Source organism: Pinus tabuliformis, chromosome 4_1 (genome assembly GCF_031772625.1).
Source record: "Pinus tabuliformis cultivar Carrire ecotype Pingquan chromosome 4_1, CPIR1, whole genome shotgun sequence".
NCBI classification, from domain to species: domain Eukaryota; kingdom Viridiplantae; phylum Streptophyta; class Pinopsida; order Pinales; family Pinaceae; genus Pinus; species Pinus tabuliformis.
In genome coordinates, this window is record NC_142303.1 from 639,030,274 (window position 1) to 639,046,636 (window position 16,363).

The following is a 16,363-nucleotide window of genomic DNA, read 5'->3' on the forward strand; positions in this document are numbered from 1 at the left end:
AACAGAGGGTAACTGGTAGTGGCAGCAACTGAAAAACTGCACAGAGGACTGATAGAGCGAATGCCGGGACTGGTAAACTCTCTCCAAGGTGAATTAGTGGAGCTCGGGTCTTTAAGTTCACGAATGCGCGAACTAACTGTGAATTTAGGTAAATTTGGCTAAATGCAGGTTCTGCAGAGGAATTTCGTCCCAACCACTGAAAATAGGCCTGGTTACTGGGATTTGCTGATAGGTAGAGTGCTTTCTCACTCTTTTTAAGCTATGTTTGGAGAATTATGGACAAAACCAGGCACGAAGGGAATGATTCGGATAAATACCTTGTGAATTGCCGGTAATGATTACAAATGCAGGTAGACTGGACGCGCGCACGGTCTTTGTAGCGATTTCTGCAGGTTGGCGACGGATTGGTCGTAAAATACATGCAGAGCAGAGCAATAGTCTTTTTGGCGAAAGTGACAAAAACACGGTTTTTTGGCGAAAATATGGACTTTTTGGGATATTGGCGCTTTTTTTGGATGACGTCAGCATGACGTCATCAGGTGGGGTCAGGGTCGGGTGACGTCAGCATGACGTCATCGAGTGATGTGGCAGCCTGTGAGTGGTCCACGGGGATTGCATAGGTGGCGGACATGTCGGAGCATTGGCGGGCGGGGGTGCTGACAGGGCGGCGATGTGGCATGACGTGTGCACGACGTGGCGGTGACGAGGACGTGACGTGAGCGCGACCGGTCAGCGGAAACCAGAAGTGGTAAGTGGTAAGTTCTCGGACCGCTTTGGATACGGAAGCAGTATTGTCAGAGGGCAGCCCGAGAGAATATGGGGGTGACGCATGGCAGAGGCCTGACGTCACCCTCTGACAGTTTCTCGGGCAATAACGGCAATACATCAGGACCGACCCGATATGGATATGGGTCGTCGGATGGGAAGGCCCAGATCCGACGGTCGACGAGTCATCAACTTGTTAGGGCGATACGGCAGCGAGCGGGAGAATAAAATAATGTTTTTTGTGAAATGCGCGCCCGGCGGAAACTTTAGAAAAGTGGGTTTTCAAGCTATGTTACGGGCAAAATGTATTATGCGCGGGTTTATTAACAAAGCCGGATTAAGGTTATTAATCCAAGCGGATCTTGGATTAATCCCAGGATTAATGTTTGAGCGCTCTTTGGGTCGCATTCTAATGTTTTAGCACTTAAATCATTTAAAACCAAACTTAGAGCTATAATGCTCGGGGAAGGGGATACATAGGTATTTTGGGGTTTTTTGCATAATTTACATAGTAATGGGGGAATAGGGGGTATAGGGATTTACATAGTAAGAAGTTAGGGGTTAATATGAGTGGAAGAGGTGGATGAGGAGTGGAAACACTAAGTTTTATATGGAATCAACTTAGTTTAGGGAGTAGATCAAAATGAAAAGAATTTTACACAAGAAATGTGGCTTTTAAAGAAACAAGAACCACCATAAGACCTTAACTTTCTTTCATGAACATAACTGGTAATGGGATGTTAGCAATGAATGTGAGGGGGGGAAACAGGGAGTTAGACATGCTCCTTTGTATTGCTGCAAGATGATGGAGAAGAGGAACTTCTCTATCCACTGATGTTTCCTTTATGTTAGACCAGCAAAATTCAATTGCAAGGAATGACATTTCTGCAACCTCCTCTACCTACCCATTAACTTGCCTAGCATTTTTTGTTTCTTCATGGAGGGTGCACTTAGACTTGCAGACCCTCATGTGCCTTTTCTTTTATTTTGGCTTTTTCTTTTGATTTCTATCTAGAACTGCCCTTATTGCTTCCAAGGTCCCAGATTAAGCAGTTGGGAACCTTCATTCTCTACCTAACTACTGGTCTGCCAAGATTGAACAGTTTGGACAGACTTCTTTCTCTATTCTACAACAAGAAATTGAAACATGGAATGATCCAGATTAAGCTGTTGGATCACCCCATCCAAAATTGAGTCAACATCAAGCTATGCACATATATTACATACTCTTGAAAATATGGGATCTTTGCATCACCAAAGCAGAGCATATTTGGAACTTTCTTTGCCAATCATGAAATATGAAACCTATTGGTATAGGTATCTAACACCATATTTGTAGGGTAACATTGAAAAGGGTTTATCAGATAGAGAGAGATCCAAATTTAGGGTCCTTTTCCTTAGTATGACAAAATAACGTGTAACACAGTACTTATGAAATAAACCATTCATTAGACTCATAAACACTCCTAAAACATTACATAATGCAAAAGGAATAACTACAAACTCATAATGACCAAAACGAGTTCAAAAACGAGTCTTAGGAATATCCTCTTCCTTAACTCTAATTTGATGATACCCAGATCGAAGATCAATCTTGGAAAACATGGTGGCCCCCTTCATTTGATCAAATAGATCATCAATGTGAGGCAAAGGATATTTATTTTGAATATTTACTTGATTCAACTGTGTATAATCAGCACACACCATAAGATATTCATCCTTCTTCTTTACAAATATTACAGGAGCTCCCCAAGGTGAAACACTAGACCTAATCATACCTCGGTCCAATAATTCTTAAAGTTGCACTTGTAATTCCCGAAGTTCAACAACGGACGTCCTATAAGGATCTTTGGATATAAGTTTTTACCATGATTAAGCTCTATGGAGAAATAAATCTCCCACTTGGGGAGTAAACCAAACAACTCCTTTGGAAATACATCAGATAATTTTGAAAGGATGGGATGTTATTGAAGTGATGAAATATCTCCCTCATTTAAACTCATTGTTAGATCAAGAGTAACTTTGCGAATTGAATTGTTATTTTTCATTAAGATGGAACATGCATATATACATGGAGAGTGAGACTATTGGGTTTCATCTCCCAATGTCGCTTTTTCTTCCAATTCTCTTTATTTTTCTATTTACACTATTTACATGGATTTACCTAATCCCAAAGATTAGGTGTCAACATTACCCCCCTCAATCTGAAGGGATCTTGGTGAGTCCAAGCATCATTCTGAATCTTTTAAACTTTTCCCTTCCAAGTGCTTCGGTGAAGATGTATGTAATCTACTCATTTGTGGAACAATGTTGTAGGTGGATTGTTTTGGCCTCAGCATGATGTCGAATCAGATGGTATTTTGTATTGATGTGCTTGATTCAATCCTGTAACTTTGGGTTCTCAACCAACTTTATTGTAGAAGTGTTGTCAATCAAAAGGGAGTTGAATGAACTTATTTCTCCTGCAAATCTTCCAGAATTTTCCTGAGCCAGACAATTTCCTTCATTGCTTCAATTGTTGCCATATATTCTGCCTCAGTTGTGGAATCTATTTGAACCGATTGTTTGTGTGACCTCTAGGAGACATCTCTTGATCCAAGACTCATAACATAACCTGGAGTAGATACCCAAATTTATTTATCTCCATCGAAGTCTAAATCAGAGTATCCAATCAAGCTAAAGTCACCTGCCTGTGTATACTTGAGTCCAAAGTCTTGATTTCCCTTCAAGTACTTTAGAACTATTTTTGTAGCTGACCAATGACCCTCACAAGGCTTTTGCATAAACCTGGAGAGGATTCCAACAACAAATAAAAATGTTTGGTATAGTAGTAGTCAGGTAGTTGAGACTTCCTACGAGTTGTTTGTACTTTGTTGCATCCTCAAATTATTTTCCTTAAGTAGATGTGAGCTTTAAGTTCTTCTCCATTGGAGTAGTCAAAGGATTGCACTCATCCATGCCAAATTTGTTCAACAAATCTCCAATTTACTTCTTTTGAGAGAGGAATATAAACTTCAGATGTTGGGTTACTTCAATACTAGGATAGTAGTGAACATAGTCCAAATCTATCATCTCAAAACCTTTCCTTAGCTCCTTCTTGATGGATGAAAAGTATCTCTCATTGTTCCCTGTCATCTAAGATCATCTACATACACCACAAGGTATACAATTGTTTTTCCAACTTCCTTGACAAATAAAGTTGCATCATAAAGATCATTGTGTTTGAAATTGAGTTTCAAAAGATGCCTAGTCGATTTCTCATACCAGGGTCGCGGTGCTTTCTTTCAGCCATAAAAGGATTTTACAAGCTTGCATACTTTATGTTCCTGACCCTTCACAACAAAAACTTTTGGTTGGGACATAAAAGCATTCTCTTTCAGGACTCCATTCAAGAAAGCAGTTTTACATCTATTTAATGGACTTTCCAACCATTCTGAGCTGCCAAGGAAAAGAGTGTCTAGATGGTAGCCCATTTTGTTGTTGGGGGGAAAGTCTCCTCATAGTATAACCCTTCCTTCTATGCAAAATATTTTTCCACAACCCTAGCTTTGTGCTTTTCAAGTGAGCCATTTGCTTTATACTTGTTCTTGAAGACCCACTTGCAACCTATTGGTTTGGATCCAAATGGAGGATCAACCAGCTTCCAGGTGTCATTATTTATCAAAGCATCATATTATTTCTACGTCACTTCTTTCCATTCATCATGAGAAGCATATTCTTTGAAGGAATTTGGTTCAAAATCTGTAGACAAATTTAGTTCACAATCACAAGAAACATCCATATCAACAGGTGAATCATAATCGTCTACATCACCTCCATTCTGTCTAGTTGAGCATTTTTTTCCTATCTTTCCAACCTCGTCAGGAGAAACACTTTCAAGTGTCTTTGTCAACCATTTTGGAGGACCTTTCTGAGATGGTTCGGGTTTCTTAGTTGACTGAGATGGGGCTGAATCAAGATTTGGTCTCCCAACTCTGGCAATCACATCACTCAAAGTGTCATCAGTGGTTGGAGCTTCATGCAGGGAGAGAGTGATTCATAAGAAGATTCCACCTATTGATCGAGTATAGGAATCCCCCTTTCAAGATGTGGATTCTTGTTATCAAACTCTTGAAAAGGCTTTGCATGTTTGAATATATCCAAGCGATCAATTTGTCGCTCAATAACATTGTCAGTCTTGGAAGATTCAAGGAAGATCACATCTCTAGATATTATAAACTTTTTATTCACTTCATCATAGAGACGGCACACTTTAGAGGTATTCGAATACCCCATGAAGATACATTTGTGACTCCTTACACCATGTTTGTTTCTATGTTTCTTACCTATCAAGGTATAATGGGTGGAACCAAAAACTCTGAGATGCCTTATCGAAGGAATGTGGCCATACTACATTTCATAGGGAGTCTTGTTTTTTATAACATTAGATGGACACATTTTCTTTATATACACAACACATAGAATTGCATCAGCCCAAAACATCAGTTTAACACTCTTGAAAAACAGCATGGAATGTACCATATTTAAGATTCTCTTGTTCATTCTTTCAGCTACTCCATTTTATTGGGGATTATAGGTCATAGTTGTTTGATGTTTGATCCTATGTTGGCGAAGATAGTTCTCAAATTCATTTGAAGTGTATTATTTTCCATTATCGGTATGAATAGAACCAATATGAGATTGTGCATCATTTTCAATCCATGCATGAAAGTTCTCAAATGTTTCAAATGCTTCAGAATTGTTCTTCAATAAATAAACCCAACACATTCTGGTGTAGTCATCAATAAATTACATCATATATTTATTACCATTTTCAAAAGGAATAGGCATTGGGCCACATAAATCAGAAGGAATGAGTTCAAGTTTTCTATGTTCTCTGGAATGAGAATCGTGAAAATATTTTTCATTGTGCTTTACTAGGATACAAGCATCACATTGCTTAAGTTTCCTAGGAATTGTAACTAAACCAGTAGCACCATTTTTCTTCAACAAATGGAATTTTTCATAGTTCAAGTGTCCAAATCTAGCATGCCATAAAATACTTGATGGAAATGTAACTTCATCATAGTGAGAATTGTATGAAAATTTTTGACAAGTGAGTGATTTGATGCTTTTCTGGCCTCAACCTTGCCATCAAATATGTGAATGGAGTGTCCTTGTTGGCGGATGTGGACCAAAGACAACAAGTTTCCCCTTAGCTCTGGGAGGTATAGAACATTACGTAGAAGAAATATTGGAAGACCAAGCAGTTTGAGCCTGATGGTGAATTCTTCAAAGAAATCTCTCCATCAACATTGTTAGTGAATTCTTCAAAGAAATCTCTCCTTAAATTCATGTGGCAAGTTTCTCTTGAATCAAGCAACCAATCATCTTTCCATGAATCAAGTGAAGCATTGAATAAGTCTTCAGTTACTCCAATCTTGCAATGTGCCACAACATAATGAGCAGACTCGGGTGCTTTTCCTTTCCCTTTGTTAGGTGTTTTACCTTTTCATTCATTTATTTCTTGCTCAATTATGTCCCAAGGTATCTTACATCATGTGGAAGCATCATGTCCATCTGTATTGCATCATATGCAATGAAGATCATACCTTTCTCCTTGGAAATGTCTACCCCCTGCCTCTAAAATTCTTCCTTCCTCTTCCTCTTCAGCCACCTTTTCCTCTAGAAGAATCTTGTGCATGATTCTTCTCTTTTTGTGCAAGGCACACAACTTCTTCAATAGACTGAGGAGTTGTCTTCTTCCCAAAATCCTTCTCTCTCTCAACAAACTTCTTCTCAAGGGAATCAAAGGTAATCTCCTTAAGGTTTCCACTTGCCTGCAATGACTCAAGGTAACGTGAATAAGTGGGATATAGTGCCTTGACATAAGTTATGATAGTAATATATGTTTCAACTCCATTGGCTTTTATGTCATGCATAATGGATCTTACTTTTGATGCTAAGGCAAGAGGGTCATCATGTTTCAATTCGAGATTGAACAAATTAATCATCAATTGAACAACTTCAAGTTTAGAGTGTAAGCCATGCAATTCCTTTAACTTCTTTAAGGCTTTAAATCCATTTGAAAATGGTGAAATATGGTGAGTCACCTCTTCATTTATTAATGTTGCAATCAAGGCATAGGCATTCTTGTTCTTGTTTTCCCAAATGGAAAGCTCCTTACTTGAAGTGGGCTTTTCAAGTGCATTTTCTCCTTCTCCTTCACAAATTCCTTTCGAAATATCATTGAAAATGAGAGTGTGCTTTATCTTCCGTAACCAATCATGATAATTCTCTTTTCCATAGAGAACTACTCCCACAATGGAGATGAGTGAATGCATTATAAAATCTGAACTTGACTTCATTGAAATTTAACTTCAATTTATTTAAATATCCATGAATATTTAATCCAACTCAACTACTCTCAACAAAATTTTCATGCCATACCAAGTACCAATGCATGTATATACCATATATTCATGAATCAACATATGAACTAAATCATAAACATGAGACCAACCATATCTATATGACCCAATATATATATATATGAGTTTACACACCATCACATATGATTTTTCACACCATCACATATCATTCACAGCCTTCAAGATATATATCAACGCATTATGTGCCATCACATATGATATGACCATTAAAAAACTTCAACGCATTCATGTCTACTGTTATCACTTAAGAATTCTAATGCCCAAATTTTTCACATTGGTTTGATGGTAAAGGTCGGTGCTAGTCTAAGTTTGATTTTTGTTTGCCTTAGAGTATGAGTCTTAGGAGTCTTGATGGTATACTTAAATAAAGGTCAACTATGCATTTTCATTCATCACCGGTCTCATAACCATGTGTCAGTTTTGTTCAAAGGTTACTATGTGCCAGAAAGTTCTTTAGGTGATTTCGTAGCGCATAAATCATTTTGAAGTGTTTTCGCAATGCATAAATCCTTTTTAGCAATCTCGCAGCGCAACATGTTTTAGGTGATTTCGTAGCACATAATTCAAATTTTACACTGGTTGCACTATGAAATCGAAGATTTGTGCAATCCGTAGCAAATCTTTCCTAACTGTCAAATCTGTAAAGTTCAGTTATGGTTGCATCATTCACTGTCAGCTTATACACTCCACATATCATGTCCAACCGCTTATCTCCATCATTACAGCCGCTAGGTACCTTGGTACGCTTGGATTGAAAGTTCCAAGAGAAGCCAGGTATTCACAGTCTTAATTATGATTGTATTCGTTGCATGAGGAACAAGTCTGCAAGTTTTCAATTTGAATGCATTGTTATCAAGCGAGGCAGCCATTCAAGCGAGGCAGAGATTGAAGATTGAGCAGTGCTAGTATTTCAAACCTTCATTACGTTGAAGTCTCATGGAGGGATCTGCAGAAAGAAAAGACCACAGATCAGGCAGATGTTTGAGAAACGAACTTGAAGGTGTAGACATTATCTTGAAAAACAAAGAAGTTGAGCATGCATTCAAGTAGGTTGGATGTTGGAATTTTTGTGAGAAACTCCAGGGAGGTCATGCACAAATCACCAAGGAATTTGCTTTGAATTTCACAGGGCTGAATTCAAAGGTTGGGATGCTCGAATTGCAAGTCTCACCAGAGGTAATATCCACATTTATTGAGATTCCAAGGGGACAAGAAACTTGGTTTAAGAATTTCAAATTTGATATGACCCCCTGCAAAGAATTTCTGAAGCCAGAGTACATTGACTCAGATTTAAACAAGTATGTGCCTAGAAATTATGTCAAGGACTCATATGCCAATCTGCTTACCTGTATACAGAGGTACCTTACCTGTGAAGGGAGATATAATAAGGTGTATTCATATCATTTCAAGCTTCTGCTACATTTTACAGGAAAGATATCCCTTGATTTACCTTTTTACTTATTTCGTAGCTTAACTAAAATGTGTGATAAGGTGCAGCTAAGGAAAGAAGCCTATGAGACCTCATTGTTTCACCACGGTTTAATTAAGCTTATCGTTGTGCATGAACTCTAGAGAGTAGGTAGGGACTGGCCCACAGTCATATTCACGTCTGGTTTCAAGAACGAGACCGGTCTCAGTCCTCAAGCTGCAAAAGATCTTCCGACAACAACTAGTCATCAGGCAGAAACAAGATCCAGGAGGTTTGCAAAGTTGAAGGCTAGGAAACAAGTAAGGGAATCCACCAAGCCACTGACTATTCAAGATACACCCCAGCAGTCCCTTAAAGAGAAAACTCAGGTCAAAGAAGGTGCACATGAATCAAACACAGGTGAAGGAGTCCAAAGAAGAAGAACTAGGAGCCAGGTAGCTAAAGAAAAAGGCAAGTCAGTGATTATTGAGGAAAGCCATGTTTTAAAGGGAGACTTGAATGACTTACTACAAGCCATTGATATTGGAGAATCTCCCCTGGTTCAAGCATATTTGATAGAGTCAAGAAAAGACAAGGCTAAGAGAGTCAAAGCCTCGAAAAAACTCAAGTTTGATGATCAGGTTGATCAATTTGTCTTTAAGCCAAGAAGACCCATAACGAGGAATTTTAAACACATACAAGAGGTACTGCCAAGAGCAGATGAAACAGGGGAGGTAACACAACCTCATGAAGGAAAAGATAAAGGAAAAGCAGTTACCCTTCAAGAAGAAGATAGTGTGGAAGAGTTGAAAAGGAGGTTGGAATTGGCAAACTTTGAAATTGCTAGACTGAAGAAAGCCTCTAGGAAATTTGCAATTAAGGAGGCTTATTTTAACCAAATGCAAGCTCGGTGGGAAGACAAAACATTTCAAATACCCGAGGTGGTTGATTGTAATGTTCAATTCCGTAGCTGGACTGTCCCTGCAATAAAGGAAGCACAATTCATCAGAAAGGTCAATACAAACCTGAGAGCTGGGATCAGAGTCATGAAGAAACAAATTGAGGACTTAAAGATACAGTTAAGCCAGCAGAAAGAATCTCCTTAAGGAAGTCACACATCAAGTAAGGTTATGTTTCAAATTTTGATGGTTTTCCTTGTTATAATCTTTCTTGAAGAATCATACATTTCCACTCAGTTTTGAAAAGCTTTGGAGCAATTGAAAAGGATGTTTAAATATAAAGAAGCTCAAGATAGCAGATTTTTGGTATTAGGCTGTGTTTTGGTGATTACACAGTAGTTTCGTAGCACGCTACGAAATTGCTGAAAATGATGCCTAACGCACAGCAATTTTGTAGCGCGCTACGAAACTGCTATAGCTACAAAATTAAAATGCAGTCAACCAATTTTGAGGGACCGAGGGGAAATTTTTGAAAAAGGAATCTTTTCAAAGGATCATGTAACAGGTGTCAACATTCAACAAAGGAAGAAACAGGTGGAAGAGACCTATATTCGAACTCTAATCTTTTTGTTATAAAGTGATCAAAGTTACTATAGTTCATGATAAATCAGACAACTTGGAGGAGGTCTTGTCTTCACACATGGAAAAGGTTGACAACACATCAATGATGTGGCATCCTAATATATTTATGTATAATCAAAGAAGAAGGGCATGGTTCATTGGTTTCAAGTATCTTTGAGGCAACCAAAAGCATATAAACAAGGGCAATTTCCTACTTTTCAGGAGTAATGGAGAAGAGGTGACATTAAGGGCCAGCAGGCAGCTAAAAACACCCACCACAGCCAAACTAAAAAGACCACTTGTCAAAGAACGAGAATTGATTGTAATTAAGGCTATTATTAGCATGATATGGAGTTAGACTCCTATTTGACTTAGATCTCTAAAAAGTCCAGTTAGCAGTTTGTTACATTTAATAGGTAGTTAAAATTTGAATAGGTGTCATAAGATGTAGAATTCGAGTTCCCCTCATGTTGGAGGAGGAATCTCAGCCTTGTAAAAGACCTCTATATATAGGAGAAAGAGAAATGTACCAGGGGTTGGAAATTTATTGAAAAAAGCTCTGATATTTGGCTTATGTAAAGACTCCGTTTTTTGGTAATACAGTATTGGCTTATGCTTCTCAAGAATCATAAATAGTTCAATGTGATGAATTTCTTTTGTTGTCTTTTCATGTTATCTATAGTGTTATGAGTATGTGATTACTTAGAAATCACTAACGGTGCTCTAATTTCCTTCATATACTCATAAACTGCCTTTTATGTGTTTGATGTGCTCTACATATGTTGAAATCTGAATGCCTTGACTTCTATGCTAAGTCAACTCTACTGTTAATATTGAATCATATATGACTCCATAAACCCAATGGATACTTGTTAGTTGTGTTTCCACCATTTTCATTTTTATTTGTTTCACAAGAGTTAGCCATCTTGATCATAATCAAAAACCTTTAATCCTTTGAGAGAGCCCTCTCAGGTTGGGGAGGCTAAGCCTCAGCCTAAAGTAGGTTTGAAACAGTTACTTGAAGTCTTCATGGTCTGCAGCCTTCCAGGGCCTGATTTTGAGATAACATCTACCATAGTGCATATATCTACCTTCAAAAATAAGTTAACGCATGGTGCATAAAATTTAACACAAGCATACCGCTACAAGCTCTCTAACACACAACATATATCCATTGTGTTGAAGAATCAAGGGCAATTAGGTGTAGTGTGATTCTTGTTGTCTTGATAAAAAATTGTGGAGACTTCTTCCTTTTTCTTGTTAGCTTAATATTCTTCTTCTTATTATTAATGCATGTGTGTGTACTTCATCAAACTACTACCAAAAACAGAAGAACAAGGACACAAGAGCTTGGCTCTCTGCCAAGGCCAAAACCTCTCTTCTCTTGAGAGGAAAACCCTTTAGTAAGTTTCTCTTATTGAAGCTTCTTATTGATCAATGTAAAACCCTAGAACCTTGACAAGAATATACTCCAAGCACAAGTCAAGTCCTTCCTTCTTTCTACACTTTGTTTCCTAACACTTCGTCCTCCTACTTCTTTCAAAAATGGGTGATAGACATTGTTATTCTTAGTTCTAGAAGAGATAGTTCTCCTTGATCCTTAGTGAACTTTTTCACATAATATGGTGCCTTCCTTATCTTAACCAACCGAGCTCCTTCTTGATGTGAAGTTGCAGACTTGATATGACAGCGCTGCAACCCTAGTTTTTCGTAGGTGTGGGAGGTTTCCCTTAGGTTTGGACCCTTTTTTCTTCGCTTGAGAGAGTTTCTTCTTCGCTGTAGTGAGAGGCCTTATAGGCCTTGGTTTCTAGCCCAAACAATGAGATATATGGGACTGATATGTTTTTTTTGTTATGACTGCAGAGAGGCCTCTTTTTCTCACACGTGTGATTATGTTTCACCCTTAGAACAACCCCTTAAACTTCGATCTTGTCTTCTCCTTCTTCATTGCACTATAGGCTCCTTATACTCGGCTTCTTTCACTCTTTTCTCGACTTCTCTTGCTTGATGATTTCAAAGGTGATTGCCTTGTCTTTGGAGTGGACAGCCTCTATATATAGAGGATTGTCCCTCCTTTAGGCCGAATTGAGACCAACTTGAGGATCATGGGCTAACTTGACTTCCTTTGCATCATTTTTTCTCTTTTGATGTTGTCGTTGCATGGAGAGGACTTTTACTTTGCTTTGAGGGATATTCTTTGACTCTTATACAAACTTATACATGGTGTAGCACGCCCTTAAGGGTATTCAACATTTCCTTTTGACTATTTGACTCACCTATAGCACTTTAACATGTGCTAGACCTATTTCAATGAGAAAGAAACTCATTGACATATATTATAAAAATAATATTTCTTTTCTTGAATAAATACAAATATCAAAAGTACATTTATGAGGACCGAACCTAGTTACATTTCCTTCAATACACCATCCATACTCAATGCTTCAATTCAATGCGCAAAGTAAAAAGCAAGCCCAACACACAATGATTTATACCATATGACCATAGTTCACAGCACTACTAGTTCGGGGTTTCTTAGTTAACACAATTCTCAACTCTACAAAGACCAACGCATAACTTTCACTATAGGAATTACCAACGCAGAGAGCAGGAAAAAATCGTTTTGTATAGTCTTCAAATCCATGATCACCGCGCCATAAGCTTCAATCTAACGCACATAGCTTGACATTCACTGCTCAATAACATAGACATGAGTTTCTTAATCATCGCACTATACATATGATTGCAAGTGAACACAACCCTTCTCAACATAAACCAGCACAACTCACGACCTTCTTGGCAATATACTCAATTCAATGCATCAATGCATCAAAGTATTCAATGCACCAAGAGCACAGGGACAGAGGATGGCAGGGATTAGAAGATATGAAATACTGCAAAAAAATGGCAGAAGGGAGTTACAAGGGCAAAAAGGGATGCCAAAAATTAAGGAGTTGGCTCTGATACCATGTCAGACAAGGAGTAACTCCATAAATTAAATTTTTATTTTGCATGAAGATGGAACATGCATATATACATGGAGAGTGCGACTATTGGGTTTCATCTCCCAATATCTCTTCATCTTTGAATTCCCTTTATTTTGTTATTTACATTATTTACATGGATTTACCCAATCTCAAAGATTAAGTGTCAACACTCAGTACATCATACATTTGACATCCTTTCCTCAAAATCCGCTTCATCTGTAAGGCTAAGATAAGCCTTAGATATATGGGTGTGTTTTCCCCATAGAGAACCATAGATTGGCCCTCGTCACTCACAAACTGAATGGTTTTATTTCGACAATTAAGCAAATACCAATGGGATTCAAGCCAATCCATCCCAATTATTACATCATAAATACCAAGTGACATCACATAAAGATTCACATGTGTGACACACTCCCAAGTCTAAAGGGCACTCTTACACTAAACATTCTACCTTTTGAGAAAACCTTGAGGCCATCTTGGCCTAATCAAAATCATTTTTCTCTATTGCCACCAATTTACATTTTAATAAAGATTTAGGAGAAATAAAATTTTCAGTTGCATTAGGATCAATTAAAATAGTAACAGCCATACCATTCAATTTGTCGGATGCTTCAGGGATTGTTGATTGATGCTCGACTTGATGATTATGCCTAGTTGCATGAATCTTGTGGGCTTTTCCCATATCTCTAATAGTGGCATGCTCTTGTGTTAGAAGAAAAATTGTTATTGATGTCAAAGGAGACACCAACTCAAGGAAATGAAGACATAGGCTCATAGAGAACATTATGCCCTTTCCAACGAGCATTTACTTGCCTCCCAACTCCTCATAGTTTGAGAGAAAATGAATTTACAAGTTAAAATAATATATATTTTCATGCTAAATGGCATGAGCCTACAAGTGCAAGTTGGCTCCTTGTAAAAGGGACATGTCCTTTTTCTATAGGGTAAACATGTATAAACAAAAGGTTGATCTCCTCATTTTAGCCATCAGCTTGGGTCAGACAACAAAACAAGAAGAACAAGAAGGGTTCACAACTCGTGAACCAAGGAGGCCAAGGAGGACGAAGGTTGAAGACTATTATTTGGGAAAATATTGTTTTGAGTTTCTGTGATTGGTTTTTGGGTTAAGCAAGGCCTACTCATGGAGTAAAACTTCTTCCTTCCATTGCAACTTAGATTGGTTAAATTTGTGAATAGAACCTCTTGATACTTTTTTCAAGCTCGGATTAGCCTACTTTCTCAGGACCTTTACTTACCCTATGGACAAAACTCAGATCTAGGTAGATAGAATATATTGTATACCTGTGAAAGACTATTTGGCCTCATTTGCAGACATATTCTACTTGATAAATTCGTATTTTGTAGCCTCCTAGCAGCGCAGACTTGTGTAGACCTGTGGCAAACTTTTCAAACCTATGTCATCGGTTAAGTTCAGTCTTGTAGCATTTGAAGAATATCTCAAAGCTATTTCATTTGCTAAGTTCGGTCATGTAGCATTTGGATAAGATCTTGGACCTAAGGTAATTTTGGATCAGACCTATGCTTGTGAGTAGACTTCTAGCAGTTTGGACCTATGACACTTGGTTGGAAGTTTGTGCATCTCTTGAGAAGCCGTCTATTGGGCATTTTTTGGAGGACAGTGTTTTGGCATCAAGGCGGACTATTGAATTTCCTTGTGATACCATTCAAGCAGAGTATAGGAGTATAGAGCAGTTAGAACAAAATATTGAAAAGTACCTTGGAGCACATTTGAAGAGACCTTGAAGATTGTTTGAAGAGGACCTATATTACACTTTTGAAGTAGTTGTGTTGAAGCACTATTGAAGGTTGTCCTGAAGCATTTGAAGACATCTAAGATCTCTTGTGAAGTAAGTCCTTTTGTAAAACTTTATTATTGACCAAGTTGAAGCTTGGGGGGATTGGAGTCCTAGTTTACCAAGTTGGAGCTTGGACGATGTTGAGAGGATTGGAGTCCTCATTTTTTATAAAGCAGGAGCTTGGGTCTGTTCAAGGTTGGAGCTTTGAAGAATATAAAATACTTTATACAGGTTGGAGCCTGATTTGTTGAACAAGAGGATTGGAGTCCTCATCATTTTGATTAATAAAATTAATTTTTTTGTCTCTCCTGTTATGGTTCATTTTGTTATAAAAATATTAACTGACATAAATAACAATTGAAAAAAAAATATCGATTCACCCCTCTCTTAGTATTTCCACCAATTGGTATCAGATTTGGCTTCTTCAAGATCAGCTAAACAACTGGAAAAAGGATTTTGAGTCGCAATGGCCAGTAAGGATGCAAGTAGAGCCCCTCAATTTGATGGAACAAATTTCACTTTCTAGAAAGTTAGAATGGAATTTTACTTAATGTCTCTTGGAGTCGAAGTTTGGAAATATCTCACAGATGGATACAAGATCCCCTCTCCTCTTCCAATAGATCCAAATGGAAAGAAGGAATATATGACAAATGTAAAGGAATTGAACTCCATTGCAAGTGGTCTATCAAATTCTGAATTCACTAAACTTATAAACATTAAAATGGCCAAAGAAATGTGGGGCAAGCTCAATAACATCTATGAAGGAGATGAAAATGTCGAGAAGGCTAAGCTCCAAATATTTAGAAGGCATTTTGAAGGACTCAAAATGAATGAAGAAGAAGACATTGTTGCTTACTTTCTCCGGGTAGATGAAGTCGTCAATTCTCTCAAAGGGCTTGGTAAAGATGTCAAGGAGAAGATTGTTGTCCATAAAGTTATGAGATCTCTCCTAGACTATTTTGATGCTAAAGTTAGCGCCATAGAAGAATAGAAAGACACAGACAAACTATCAATGGATGAGCTTCATGGAATTCTTATTGCATATGAAATGAGAATAGGAAACTCAAATCACAAAGAAGTTGCATTCAAGGCATCAAAAACATCAAGAAAAGGGAAAAGTTGTAGTTGCAGCAGTGATGATTTTGATGTTGAAACTTGATTGGCACAATTTGTGAAGAAGGTGAAGAAAGTATCCAAATTCAAAGGTAAGTACCCTCTCATGATTTTTAAATGTGGAAAAATAGGACATTAAGCTACAAAGTGCCCCTTCAAGGATGATATTGATGATGAAGATGGACCCAAATGAAGAACATTCAAAAATAAAGGACCAAATAAGAATAATTTCTTTTCCAAACAAGAAAGCGATGATTCTGATGAAGATGAACCTAAGAAAAGATTATTCAAGAAGAAAGACTCAAAGAAAAGGAATCTC

The 16,363-nt window shown here is 37.8% G+C and overlaps 1 protein-coding gene across 1 annotated transcript; it reads left to right on the forward strand.

Annotated features, from left to right (window-relative positions):
• Positions 1–15,466: 15,466 nt before the first annotated feature.
• On the forward strand, positions 15,467–15,922 carry LOC149177671 (uncharacterized). The gene has a single exon (XM_089421834.1). The coding sequence runs from the start codon at positions 15,467–15,469 to the stop codon at positions 15,920–15,922; it is 456 nt and encodes a 151-aa protein (XP_089277960.1).
• The last annotated feature ends 441 nt before the right edge of the window (positions 15,923–16,363 follow it).

Excerpts from the sequence above, each read along its gene's own strand:
- LOC149177671 (XM_089421834.1), top strand. The coding sequence starts at position 15,467 with ATGGAATTTTACTTAATGTCTCTTGGAGTCGAAGTTTGGAAATATCTC.